General features: G+C 42.8%; 2 protein-coding genes across 4 annotated transcripts; both read left to right on the plus strand.

Annotated features, from left to right (window-relative positions):
• The first annotated feature begins 131 nt into the window (after window positions 1-131).
• LOC138603780 (histone-arginine methyltransferase CARM1-like) lies at window positions 132-7,101 on the plus strand. Its single transcript, XM_069675690.1, has 15 exons — window positions 132-251; window positions 448-565; window positions 698-823; window positions 911-1,041; window positions 1,137-1,241; window positions 2,109-2,219; window positions 2,654-2,831; window positions 2,918-3,008; window positions 5,238-5,319; window positions 5,537-5,622; window positions 5,750-5,839; window positions 5,945-6,082; window positions 6,272-6,361; window positions 6,556-6,643; window positions 6,963-7,101. The coding sequence occupies exons 1-14, from the start codon at window positions 132-134 to the stop codon at window positions 6,578-6,580; spliced, it is 1,491 nt and encodes a 496-aa protein (XP_069531791.1). The 3' UTR covers window positions 6,581-6,643; window positions 6,963-7,101.
• Window positions 7,102-7,425: 324 nt separating this feature from the next.
• On the plus strand, window positions 7,426-10,096 carry cnot9 (CCR4-NOT transcription complex subunit 9). Of its 3 annotated transcripts, none has more exons than XM_069675382.1 (8): window positions 7,426-7,579; window positions 8,164-8,343; window positions 8,444-8,559; window positions 8,659-8,768; window positions 8,844-8,953; window positions 9,042-9,140; window positions 9,225-9,316; window positions 9,805-10,096. In XM_069675382.1, exons 1-8 carry the CDS (start codon window positions 7,562-7,564, stop codon window positions 9,971-9,973), a joined length of 894 nt encoding a protein of 297 aa, XP_069531483.1. In that variant the 5' UTR covers window positions 7,426-7,561; the 3' UTR covers window positions 9,974-10,096. The 3 variants fall into 3 exon arrangements, with proteins under 3 accessions (XP_069531483.1, XP_069531484.1, XP_069531482.1); XM_069675383.1 differs by having other exon boundaries at window positions 8,188-8,343; XM_069675381.1 differs by having other exon boundaries at window positions 8,659-8,953.
• Window positions 10,097-13,359: the final 3,263 nt, after the last annotated feature.

Genomic DNA, 13,359 nt, shown 5'->3' on the forward strand with positions numbered 1-13,359 from the left:
TGAAGTAAGGCGGGAATATAAATTGAACTGTTTCCCTAAGTTTTGCCTCCCTCTCTCCTCCCCTTTCCTCCTCCCCTCTTCTCTCCTCTTCTACTTTGCTCCCAAACAGCAGCTTTCTGCCACTCTGAAGAATGGAGGAGAGGAGCGAGGAGGAGAGGAGCGAGGAGACGTCTCTTTTCTCCGTCAGGGTCTTCACTCTGCAGGAGGAGGAGGCGAGGAGTGAGGAGGAGGAGATGGAGACGCCTGAAGAGGTAATAGAGGCGCTCTAATCTGTCAGAGCTGTAAGTTTAACTAAATCAGTGTTTTTATGAATGGAGTCTGGTGTGTTAAATGTGTGACATTCTCACACTTTCTGTACCTGTTTGACACTTAAAGCCCAGGTTTTAAAATGCTGGAACACTTGTTTGTTTGTGTTGTACTTTGGTTTTGATTGTTGTTGTTCTGCAGGAGGTGCGGGAGGAGGTGAGCAGGGAGCAGGAGGTCAGAGTGTGCAGACAGAGAGGAGATCAGGAGCTCACTCTGCTCCTCACCTCAGGACCGGAGCTGCAGTTTGTTGTGCAAGATGGTGAGAACACACACACACTCAAACAGCACTCAGAGCGTGGTACAACACGCCCTGGATCTTTTTTGACTTTATGGTCACTCCAGGCCTCCGTAGAATCCTCCAGCTCTTGCTCCTTTGTTTGTGTGTTTTCAGCCAACAGAGCACCACTCTTCCAATTTAACATCTCCGCTGAGACAGACACCTGTCAGGTCGGAGGTCAGTCCTTCCTGGTCACCGTCGGCAACCAGACTCTCCTATTGCAGTTCAAAACCTCATCTGGTTTGTGCAGAACTTTATACTGCTAATCATCCTGGGTGTGGTTAGTGTTTCAGTGACTCAAACAAGTCGTCCTTTTTGTTCCTCCAGATATGAAGAAGTTCCAGATGTTATTGAAGAGAGGGGCTGATGAGGAGACGAGGAAAGGTCGCACAGAAAGAGAGGAAAGAGGAGACAAGGATGCAGAGAGGAGCGCTAATGGTCCTACAGAGGGCTACCAGGTAAACCACGTCATAACTCTGAGTCTGAATGTGCGAGAGATGAAGGAATACGTATAAAAAGAATGTGTTGCTTGTGTGTGTGTGTGTGTGTGCAGTTCCACAGCTGTATGTCGCAGCAGCAGAGTCTGCTTCAGGACTACCTGAGGATCGCCACCTACCAGAGAGCTATTTTAGTCAATGAGGCGGACTTCAGAGACAAGGTAAACTCGGTCTTACTTTGATATAAAAGTGTGTGACTGTCTCCAGTAGATGTGTTCATCCTGCAGCAGTGAAACAGGCTGTAATGGCTGCAACATAATTCTTGATGGATCAAAGTGCGACCACTAAAAGTTCTTGTTGTTTCCACTGACAGGCTCAGATTGTTATTCTAAGTGTGTGACAACATTACAGAAAGGATCCCTACAGAGATAGACCTTTTTGTTACAGACGTTACATCGCTCTCTGCAAACACACCAGACTCCATTCACAAAAGCAGTGATTTAAGCTCACAGAAAACAGCAGCTGCTGCTCTACTTCTGCCTTGTTAGGTTTGTTGTTTTGTCTTATTGTGTGACTTTGGTGTTTTAAAACATTAGTCTGCATCTGACACAATATTTGTGTGACAAACTATAACAGAAGCAAACTAACTGATCAATGCAGCAGCAGAGCAGCAGCTCCTGTATCCTGTGAGGTAAAATCACTGTTTTTATGAATGGAGTCTGGTGTGTTTGCAGAGAGCGATGTAACGTCTGTTTGTGGTTAAAAAAATCATCTTCCTCTGTAACAAAAAGGTCTATCTCTGTAGGGATCCTTTTTGTAATGTTGTCACACACTTAGAATAACAATCTGGCCTGGTTTTATGTCCATCGTTTTGTCCATCCTGCCTATCAGTTATGAGAGCTGTAACTCATATTGTAATCTCTGATAGTCACTGATGGTATCCAGACCTAAATGAATGAAGAGATGACTAAAGTTCTGCCTGTTTCATCCAAAGATTCGGCGTCGTATATATGATCATGTATTTTTAACGTTGTTGTTAGAAGCTCCCATCAGCTAACCGGTTCCTCTTCCTCTTCCTGCCTCTGTAGGTGGTTCTGGATCTGCGTTGTGGTTCTGGCATTCTGTCTTTCTTTGCCGTCCAGGCCGGAGCCAGCAGAGTGTACGCTGTTGAGTCCAGACCCATGAGCAAGTTCACACAGGTACTGTCAAGTTCTCATGGTCGAAAAACTGCTCCTTTCTGGGTCTGTGAAACACTGATTCTCCTAAACGCGAGTTCGGAGAGTCATGTTCTGTGTTTGTTGGCTTTGTTCGAGTCTAAAGAGAAACCACAGCAATGCTCTCCATTGAACACACGCACACTGAGCGCATACATCACGTGCAGAGCGTGGCATTCTGGGGAGTTAATGGGTTGCGGCAACATCTGGCCCAGAGTTCAGCCGGATAGGGGCTGCAGAGATGCTGATGCAGTCCTGAGCATACACCGATATATGGGGGTTATATCTGCTTATGTTACATATACTTCTCCAAAGACTGTGATCCTCTGCTTCCCTGATACTTTGCTTTCTCTCGGAACAAACAGTCCTGACTGAACGGGGATACGATAAGTTACAATCAGTATGATTCTCCTGCACAGATCCTGATCCACAGTAACTGTCTCTCCGAGAGGATCAGCATCCTGGAGGGGGAGGTCGAGGACGTCAGCTGTCCTGACCTGGTGGACGTCATCGTCTCTGAGCCGATGGGAACCATGCTGCTCGGTGACAGACTCATAGACGGCTTCCTGCGGGCCAGAAAATGGCTCAAACCCAACGGTAGGAGGAGGAAACATCAGGACAAAAGTGTTGATTTAATGTTTTTATGATGTAATAATGAAGATAAATATCCTTTCTCTCTCCAGGTCTGATGTTTCCCTCCAGCGCTGACATTCATCTGGCTCCCTTCAGCGACGAGCAGCTCTACTTTGAACACCACGCACGAGCTAGTTTCTGGTCTCATACACACACACACACACGCATGCTTACACAGGCATAAATCCATGCATGAGGACGCAAACACACTGGCTCCCTGTCTTTCTGGCTCACACACAGACACACTGGTTCCCAGCTTGACCTCAGTCAGGCGTGTTTCCTGTTGGGTGTAAAACGCTCGGGTTCAGTCCGGTCCTGACTCAGACAAACCAAGAGTTTGACTGATATGATCTGCTGGAGGCCGATAAGTCAGGGCTGCAGCTGATATTTATGTATGACTCACATCTCAGACGTTCTAAGGCGTGGAGAAAAAAAAATCTAAATACAACTTGATGAACAAAAGTGTTTATTGGTGCTGCAAAGGGAAGCCTGTGCGGGTCTCATAGGTCAGTACCTGACTGACAAAGTGGTCATATCATGCCTTGTTCATTGGGAGTTATTTTCAGATCGACAACACTTTTTTGCACGATTTATAAGATTGTTTATTCATGTGTCGTGTGTTTAATTAGCATCTCCAGGTATGCAGGTGTGCTTCTCTTCTGCCCCAGAGGAGTTCATCTCTAAAATATTCTTACTTCATTCAATTAATTGGTTGAAGTTTAACTGTATCGTATAGTAACCATATATCGCACTGTATTGTACTGTACGGTATGGTATCTTATCATACTGCATCGTGTTAAATTGTATTGTGTCGCACTATATTTTATTGTATCAAATTGTTCCCTACCACACTGTATTGTATAGTACGGTATCTTGTTGTGTCGTTCCGTATCGTTTCCTACCGTTTCATATCGTATCGCATCGTGTCATGTCGTTCCATACCATACCATTTCGTACCATACCGTATCGTATCGCATCATTTCGTACCGTACCTTGTTGTGTCGTACCATACAGTTCCGTTTCGTGTCATGTCGTTCCATACTGTACCGTTTCGTACCATAACGTGTTGTGTCGTTCCGTACCGTTTCGTATCGTACCATATCTTGTTGTGTTGTTCCGTACCATATGGTATCGCATCGTGTCATGTCGTTCCATACCGTACCGTTTCGTACCATAACGTGTTGTGTCGTTCCGTAACGTTTCGCATTGTGTCATGTCGTTCCATACAGTACTGTTTCGTACCATAACGTGTTGTGTTGTTCCGTACCGTTTCGTATCATACCATATGTTGTTGTGTTGTTCCGTACCGTATGGTATCGTATCGTGTCACGTCGTTCCATACTGTACCGTTTCGTACCATAACGTGTTGTGTCATTCCGTACCGTTTCGCATCGTATAATAACGTGTTGTGTTGTTCTGTACCGTTTCGTATCGTACCATATCTTGTTGTGTTGTTCCGTACCGTATGGTATCGCATCGTGTCATGTCGTTCCATACCGTACCGTTTCGTACCATAACGTGTTGTGTCGTTCCGTAACATTTCGTTTCGTATTGCATCGTGTCGTTCCATTCTATACCGTCCTGTTTCGTATTGTATCACAAAGTTTCATACCGTATCTTGTTGTGTAGTTCCGTACTGTTTTATTTCGTACCTTATCTTGTCGTGTCGTTCCATACCGTATCGCATCGTTTCGTACCGCGTCATGTCATTCCATGTCGTATCGTATTAAATCTCATATCTAAATGTATCTTTTTGTATTGTTTTCTATCACTTTGCATCCCATCATATTGTATCCAATCTAATGTATCTTATCGTTGCTTATAGTATTGCATCGTATCACATTGTATCTTATCTTAATTGCATGGTATTGTATCATATTGCAGTGTGTCATTTTCATGTTTCATGTTTAATCCCACCGAATGATTTTTACTCACAAACACCAGGATGGGTTTTTTTTCCATGTGCAAACAATACAGCCTCTGTTGTGCAGTTTGTTTGTACACTGTACACCATGTATGCATCCAGTGTGTGTGTGTTCCCCGCTCTACCACTATGTGCAGGTCAGGCTCAGTCAGCCTTGAGGAATGAAGGTAAACTGTAAACTGACGTTGTTCAGCAGAGGGATTGAGCTGTGATACTGAGCTGTACGTCTTTTTAGCCAGTATGACATGATCTTCTACACTTCTGACTAACGTGAACTATCAGAGACGTAACAGAGATATTATTTCACTTACAAGAAGGAGAAATAAATACCTCTTTTCGTTCTCTGACAATGAATCTGAATCAGCGAGCAAAGAATTCACAGGAAACACAAGAAAATGATGCAGGTGTGTCATCAGCTGACTTTAGTTTTTACTTCCTGTCTCCAGGCAGCAGAGAAGCTTCTACGGCGTGAACCTGAACGCTCTGCACAGCTCTGCCGTGGACGAGTTCTTCAGGCAGCCGATCGTCGTAAGTACGATTGTTCTCTGAGTGGAGATCTCAAAGTTTGTAAAGACACTGAACATGTTTGAAATGTGTGTAAAATCATGCAGAAGAAATCATCACATATGTTGTGTGGTGTGTTCCTCCCTGAGTGCTGCCTGACAGGCGTCAGTCAGGGAGGAAATGACCTCCTTCAAAGTTAAAGGAGAATCTCAGAAGACGTGATATCGATCGTCTCTTCCAGGACATGTTCGATGTCGCGGTCCTGATGGCTCACTCTGTGAAGCACAGCATCAACTTCATGGAGGCTACAGAGGAAGATTTACACAGGTTAGGTCGCTCTTTATTTGAACACAGTGTGATGTAGCTGTAAGAACGTGTTTTTAAAGTATCAGGATGTGATGGAGAAGTCAGAATAACACAAAGATAAAGAACGTGTGTGTGTGTGTGTGTGCAGAGTGGAGATCCCCTTTGTGTTTTCTCTGCAGCAGTCCGGTCTGGTTCACGGACTCGCCTTCTGGTTCGATGTGGCCTATCTGGGATCCAAGTGAGACACTTTTCCGCTTTAACATTTAGTTTGATTCAAAGCTGAAGCAGACACAGACGAGATGTTTGACTGCATCGCACATTAACGTGACCGCCGTGTGTTCAGGTCAGCTGTGTGGCTCTCCACGTCGCCCTCCGAGCCCCCCACTCGCTGGTCTCAGGTCAGGTGTTTGCTGCAGACGCCGCTCTTCGCCAAGCTGGGACAAACTCTGTCAGGGACCGTCCTGCTGACCGCTAACACCAGGTACACCTGTGCATCCATACACCTGCTTTTCCTCTGAGACAGCTGAGTAGGAAAGTTATTGATTTCTGTTTGTTTATATATAATGACAGTTTGATCTCTTATTGATGGTTGAGAAAAGTTACAGATCATCAAACTCTGATTGAAGCTTGTTTCTGTCGATAATAACCTGTGATTGTTATGTTATTCCAGGCAGAGTTATGACATCCACATCACAGCCACAGTCGACCAATCAGGATTCAGATCTGGAAACATCCTGGACCTAAAGAACCCTTACTTCAGGTGGCTCGTGTTCCTCTCTGATACATTGAAAGTTAGGGCAGTCTAAGGCTACTATTGTGTCTGTATTATGTGAGAGCACAACTTTACACATGGCAATCAAACTATATTAACTTAATTAACTTTATTACCTCATGTAACTTCCCTCTGGTTAGATGAAACCTTAAAATGACGACTGAAGCTGTGACTCTGTGCAGGATACCGTCCTGGTTCCACAGCTAGAGACCTCCAGACCGTTGAAGACGTCGAAGGCAGGGGGACCTTTCTCCTGCAGGATGAACAGAGGTAAACCTCCAGCTGGGTCATAGAGAACAGAATTCATTACAATCTAAAAAGGCAGGCAGAGCAGTTTCCTGAAGGAGCCACAGGAGGGCAGCAGAGGCTCACTGATACTTCATCATCAGCATCACTGCGACGCTTATACAGAGATCACATCCAATAGATCAAGAATGTAATGTGGAATATGTTAACTTGATTTTATTGGTCGGGTTGGGTTAGGCTAGGGTTAGGAGAATTCTGCATACATAAAACATGAATTATTTTTTATTATCCTCATTATTATTTATTTGACAGCAACATGTTTTGTTCTCTTTTATCTCCATAGGAACCTTCGTAAGGAATCATCAGATGTCAAACCTCCTCACATCAGAACTGAGCCAAACATAAAGACGTCTCTTTAGTATAAACTCATTCATACACAGAAATCACAGTGAATAAAAACTTGTATTGAATTACATATTAAAGCTGGAACTTTGTGTCTTCTTTGTTAAACAACCTTTTGATTGTGTCATTATTTTGTGTTAATTATTTTTGTTGTTGTGGTATTTAGTCCTTCATTTGCTCAGTGTTTTAAAATGTGCTATATCAATAAAGTAACTATCATTATGATTATTATTTCAGTCTAATATTATTTAATATAAAAGGGAAGAGTTAATATAAAATTGCGAAAGTTGGAACCATCAATAGGCACATTTAATAGTCGTTTTGTGGCATTACATTTCCGTTACTTATGCTTTTAGTTCGAAAATAATGAGCCGGAAGTAAACCGGAAAAGAGTAAACCGGAAGTTGTTGTAGCTAGCCGAATATTGCCAATGTAGCCAAATAATTGTGTTTAAGCAGAATTATTCTGTCTTACCTCTTCAAAATACCTCATAAATATAGATAGAAGTTTTTAAAGGGTGAAATTAAAGCGCCGCGCAGGATGTTGGCGACGGGAGCTGTAAGTACACGCGACCGGTAACTTTTAAATGAGCTAGCTAGCAGTGAGCTAACCTGTGTCCACAGGCGAGCCTTGGTGTGCTATGCTTCTTAATGATGTTTATATTTTAAAATTCAGCAGTTTATTCTCTTACGTTACAAATCTGTGAAATAACAATTGTGAATTCAGCTTATTTGTCGTCAAACACAAATATATTATTATTTCACACCAGTCATGTGCAGTACAACTGTCTGTTTTGAATGAATGAATGAATGAATGAATAAATATTACAAACATTGCGGGTAAACAGGGACAGAACACACATTAAACATAACTTTTACTTAATTTATCTTAACTTATAAGATAATATGAGTCGCATAGGTAGAAAAATCACATAAAGAAAATCACATTAAGAAGAAATAAATACACATCACAGTCAGAGGTTTTCAGTTGTTGAATGGATTCTCGTAGTAACAGATAATATCCGAAGTTTGTCTTTAATGTAGACTGTGCAGAAGTTCACTATAGACCAACTGTTATGTACAGTGACACTTACTCTGCAAAGTTAACTCTCAAACAACTGGAGCTACATCTCCTGGTTCCAGGCTGTAACCACAGCTCTGGCGCAGGTGGACAGAGAGAAGATCTACCAGTGGATCAACGAGCTGTCGAGTCCAGAGACGAGGGAGAATGCCCTCTTGGAGCTCAGCAAGAAGAGGGAGTCTGTGCCCGACCTCGCCCCCATGCTGTGGCACTCCTGCGGCACCATCGCCGCCCTGCTGCAGGTCAGTCGGGCATAGGACTCTTTTTTTTAGCCATTATATCAGGAGAGGTTTCCATTTGTGTTGGTGTCCTGTTAATGTTATTAATCCCCGTTATTGACAGGAAATCGTCAACATCTACCCATCCATCAACCCCCCCACGCTGACAGCTCATCAGTCCAACAGAGTGTGTAACGCCCTCGCTCTGCTGCAGTGTGTCGCCTCCCATCCAGAGACACGGTACCTGAGCCTCACCTCCAATCCCCGCTGTCTCTCTGTGCAAACGTTAAATAACTGAATACAGCCGTTAACACTTTAACTGATGTCTGTCCTCCACAGGTCAGCGTTCCTGGCTGCACACATCCCTCTCTTCCTCTATCCTTTCTTACACACTGTGAGCAAAACGCGGCCGTTCGAGTACCTCCGCCTCACCAGCTTAGGAGTCATAGGTGAGAAAAGGTTTACCTTTTATCCAACCTGTGTAAATCTTCCTCTTTTCCTTAACCTTTACTTCCTGTCTGCAGGTGCTTTAGTGAAAACAGACGAACAGGAAGTGATCAACTTCCTGTTGACCACAGAGATCATTCCTTTGTGCCTTCGTATCATGGAGTCCGGCAGCGAGCTCTCTAAAACGGTGAGTGCTGTGAGAGGCTGAATGACATCATCACTGCTTCCTGTCTTACCTTTATGTGACTTTAGTTTCCGACGATTGTTGTGTTCAGGTTGCGACGTTCATCCTGCAGAAGATCCTCCTAGACGACACGGGGCTGGCCTACATCTGTCAGACCTACGAGCGCTTCTCTCACGTCGCCATGATTCTCGTGAGTTTCGTCTTAATTCAAAAGTCTCGCGTGTTTGTGCAGCTCTTCTTTTTAAGGCTGACGACCTGTTTGAACCTGTTTCAGGGTAAAATGGTGCTGCAGCTGTCCAAAGAGCCGTCGGCTCGCCTGCTCAAACACGTCGTCCGCTGCTACCTCCGCCTGTCAGACAACTCCAGGTACTTTAATCGATTAATCCATTATTTAATCAATAACTGCAGCTCAGACTTAATGTGAAGGAGGGCAGCTACTGAGAGCACACTGCAGCATGACTCTCTGAGAGATACACCAACTTTATCATTTTACATCCTCGCCTCCTCTCCTTGCCTCCTCTCCTTTGCACCTGAGTCCCTCCCACCTGAGATGCGAGTTGAGGAGGAAAGAAAGAGACATGAGGAACGAGGAGACGAAGGCCTCAGGCTTCTCTAGAAACAGACACCTGAAACATGACTGCTATCGACACCTCGTCTCTGAAACCCCTGGTCAAGTCTCTCGCCACAACCGGCCAGATGTTTATGTTTTTAAAAACGATCGAAGCCCATGTGATCTCTGAACGTTCCTGCGTCCCTTAGGGTTTGAGTCGGTCATTTTCTATCTGTGAGGACCTTTATAGCAGCAGGTAGAGGTAGTCAGTGTCTCACCTGTGTGTGTGTTTCCTGTCGTGCAGAGCGAGAGAAGCTCTGCGTCAGTGCCTCCCCGACCAGCTCAAAGACACCACCTTCGCCCAGGTGCTGAAGGACGACACCACCACCAAACGCTGGCTGGCCCAGCTGGTGAAGAACCTGCAGGAGGGCCAGGTGACCGACCCGCGGGGCATCCCCCTTCCCACACAGTGACTCCCCCCCCCCCCCCCCCGATCCTCAGCGACCCCAAGGAACACCAGAAAAGAACCTGCCTGACCGACAGATGAGCCTCCGTCACAGCCTGCTGCTGATCTGCAATAAACTGCTGCACAACAAGACACAGCTTCAGACTCGTTATTCTGCTGGATACATCATTTAATAAAGCCTTTAACTGATGCCTTCTGTATCACCTGTAGATGTGTTACCAATCAAATATCTTAAGAAGTCTTAAATTAAGAGATAAAAAGTAGAAATTCGGAGATGAAACGTGAAAATTCTGGGATTCTTCTTTTGGCACACACGGGCTTCCATACTTCCACACTGCTCCTCTGCTCCTCTTCATGTTTTGCTCCTGTAAGTTGAACGTTAACTCCTCCTCACGCTCACCATAAATATGTCTAATGATGACTTCTGCTGCAGTGGTGGCTGCTGGGTAACGTAGTCCCCCCCGTGTACCTGGAGGAGGTCACTGTGAGGGAGCCCCTCCGTTTGAGCGCTGGCTGTGTGTGTGTAACCTGAGCGGGGAAGCTGAGCTGCAGCTGTGGATTATTAATGCGTCAGAACCTGAGCAGGGAACACACATGAAGAGAACGTTCACAGCACACACACTCCTCTGTATCTGCGTGTGTGTGTGTGTGTGAGATCTCAGGTGCATTAATGATGTCACACAGGTGATCTGGAAGCAGTTTGTTGGTTTGATGGGGAGTCTGGTGCGATGTCCTCGTGTCCTGCAGATAAACTGTCCTGATCAAAGTTTGATGAAGCAGCTTTGTAACCTGAGAGAAAACATGGAGGAGCTCTGCGGCTGCAGCGGCGGCCATGATGGACAGATGTGGAGGAACAGGAGGTTATAATCCTCTGACAGAGACGGTGTGTGTGTGTGTGTGTGTGTGTGTGTGTGTGTGTGACAGGCGGACAGAATCGTGCAGAATCATGAGCATTACTGCAGGACTCTTCTTTTTATCTGCTAATATCTTTTGACTTAAATCTCAGGAATCAAACTTTTATTGATTATTTTTCACTGCAAAAAAAGACAATATTCTGACTTGAATCTCTGTTTTTCGGATTTATTTGTAATTATTTTCATCAACAAAAATCAGTCTTCTGACTTTAAAGTTTTTTTCTCTTTCGATACTTTTTTAAGTCATTTTTTAGTTTCTATTTTGTCTTCTGCTAATAAAGTTATAATTCTGACTCAGAGCTCAGCAAATTTTTTTAAAACAATTATTTTGAGCTCTGATTTTTTACAGTCAAAATATATACATATATATATTTTTTTATTATTATTATTATTATTTATTTATTTTTTAATCTTTTTTTTAAATCAAATCCGTATTTTCTTGTCATTTTTTGTGCAAATAAAGTTATTAATCTGACTGTTGGTCAGAATTATTGTTTATTTTCTTTTACAGTTTTATTCTTTTCTTCAACACAAAAACAGTTTCTTCTTTAATCTCAGATTTTATTACTGTTTTTTTATTTTCCTTACTTTTGTTTTGTTTTTGGTTTGTTTAATTTTTTTTGTATTTTGCAAATAAAGTCATTATATTGAACCTCAGAATTTTTTCCTCCGGATTGTTTTTATTTTTTATTCGTACAGTTTTTATTCTTTTACAGTTAAAACCTCTATGTCCACATAAATGAAATAAATTTTCAGCTTAAACTCAGGACTGAAATATAAAGAGTTACCGATGACAGATTAATATATATTAAGAATTCTTATCACTCAATTTTATCACTCATAGAAATGTAATAAAGGAATAACTGTGAGAACAGTTAAAACACTGCTGCACAGGGAGGGATGGAGGAGGAGGAGGAGCAGGTGAGCGTCACACTGAGTTGACTCGGGCCTCAGTAGTTTCTGCAGCGAGGCGTGCAGAGGATCAGCAGCGGCTCACAGGCCATATGATCTGTTCCTGCAGCGACCGGGACTCAGCGATGATCCTGCAACAGGTCAGACTCAACTTTTGTCCCCTCTGTTTTTAATCCTTTGCTTGTTTTTCTTTAACAGAATGACACGTCATAAAGCTGCTGTCATGGTTTTAAGGTTTTCAATGCAGAACCTCATTTACATACTCAATGATTTGATGCTGAGTTTTATGCACCTTCTCTTGTGGTTATTTAATGAAACACAATCAATCTCGGTCTATTTAACGTCTTTCCTTTAACTTATTAAACTGTATTTAATGTCTCTGTTTTATTGTGATGACCTACATTTCTTATTGCTTCCTTTTTTCTGGCTTATTATAAGCTTAGATAATAATAAAGGCCTGTTTTACTCTACTTAAAAAGGGAAACACAGAAGGACACTTCCATGTAGCTGCTGTAATAGTTTTAATTCAGAACCTCATTTACATTCTGAATGATTTGATGCTGTGTGTTTTATGCAGGTTATTAAATGAAACACAATCAATCTCGGTCTATTTAACATCTTTCCTTTAATTTATTAAAATGTATTTAATGTCTCTGTTTTATTGTGATGGCTTTTATTGTTTAATCATGCCATAAATTAGACGCTTAGATAATCATAAAGGCTTGTTTTATACTACTTAAAAAGGGAAACACAGAAGGACACTTCCATGATGCTGCTGTAACAGGTGGACCTTTAATATGCGAGGATTTTGTAGATCCAAATGAGTCAGAGAAACAGCAGCTCAGCTAGAACACAGTGAATGATTCAATTCAAAACCTCCTCTGCTTTTTGTATGATTTTATTCTGTGTGTTTTTTATTAAAACCATGCTTCATTTTCTATTTATATTCCTGACTGTGTTTTATGTTGCAGCTGAACTAAGTGAATTTTCTAATTCAAAACCTCCTCTACTTTTTGAACAGTTTTTATTGTGTGTGTTGAGCATCTGATCTGATGTTTATTCCATCGTAAGTTTGAAGTCAATCGTAAGGCGTAACTGAAGGAGAAAATGTGACCTTGCTAAAAACATGTTAACGAGTTGTTCCTGAAATAAATGGCTGTGTTAGTTTAGGTGGTTTGAGGAGGGAATGCTGGGACCATGACAGGGATTTTGGGAGATTAGTTGGCTTAGTGAGAGACAGAACAAAAGTGCAGGACAGCGAAAACATAACAGAGCAGCCAAAGAGCATCCCGGTCAGATTAGTGAGCTCAGCACGAGGATGGAGGCGGAATAATGAGGCTGCAGAGCTGTTCACTAATGCCTCAATGATTATTTAAAACATCACGGAGAGAGAGAGAGTCTACAGGTCTGAGCATCATGGTGACATTTTCAATATGAGGTTCAAGAAAAGTTCTGTTAGACCTTCTGCTATTGTTCAACAACACACCAGTCTACCATCTTGTCTAAATAAAGAATCAACAATAATATATATGTTTGTCTGAAACACGTTCTGTTACTCTCCTCAGAT

The sequence above is a fragment of the Semicossyphus pulcher genome, unplaced genomic scaffold (assembly GCF_022749685.1).
Source record: "Semicossyphus pulcher isolate SPU_LCO1_2020_fin unplaced genomic scaffold, fSemPul1.0.p SCAF_24, whole genome shotgun sequence".
Classification (NCBI taxonomy): Eukaryota; Metazoa; Chordata; class Actinopteri; order Labriformes; family Labridae; genus Semicossyphus; species Semicossyphus pulcher.

Excerpts from the sequence above, each read along its gene's own strand:
- LOC138603780 (XM_069675690.1), top strand. The coding sequence starts at position 132 with ATGGAGGAGAGGAGCGAGGAGGAGAGGAGCGAGGAGACGTCTCTTTTC. Across the intron at positions 1,042-1,136 it reads GTCCTACAGAGGGCTACCAG|TTCCACAGCTGTATGTCGCA; the intron begins GTAAACCACGTC and ends GTGTGTGTGCAG. Across the intron at positions 3,009-5,237 it reads CACGCACGAGCTAGTTTCTG|GCAGCAGAGAAGCTTCTACG; the intron begins GTCTCATACACA and ends TCCTGTCTCCAG.
- cnot9 (XM_069675381.1), top strand. Across the intron at positions 8,344-8,443 it reads CCATCGCCGCCCTGCTGCAG|GAAATCGTCAACATCTACCC; the intron begins GTCAGTCGGGCA and ends CGTTATTGACAG. Across the intron at positions 9,317-9,804 it reads CGCCTGTCAGACAACTCCAG|AGCGAGAGAAGCTCTGCGTC; the intron begins GTACTTTAATCG and ends CCTGTCGTGCAG.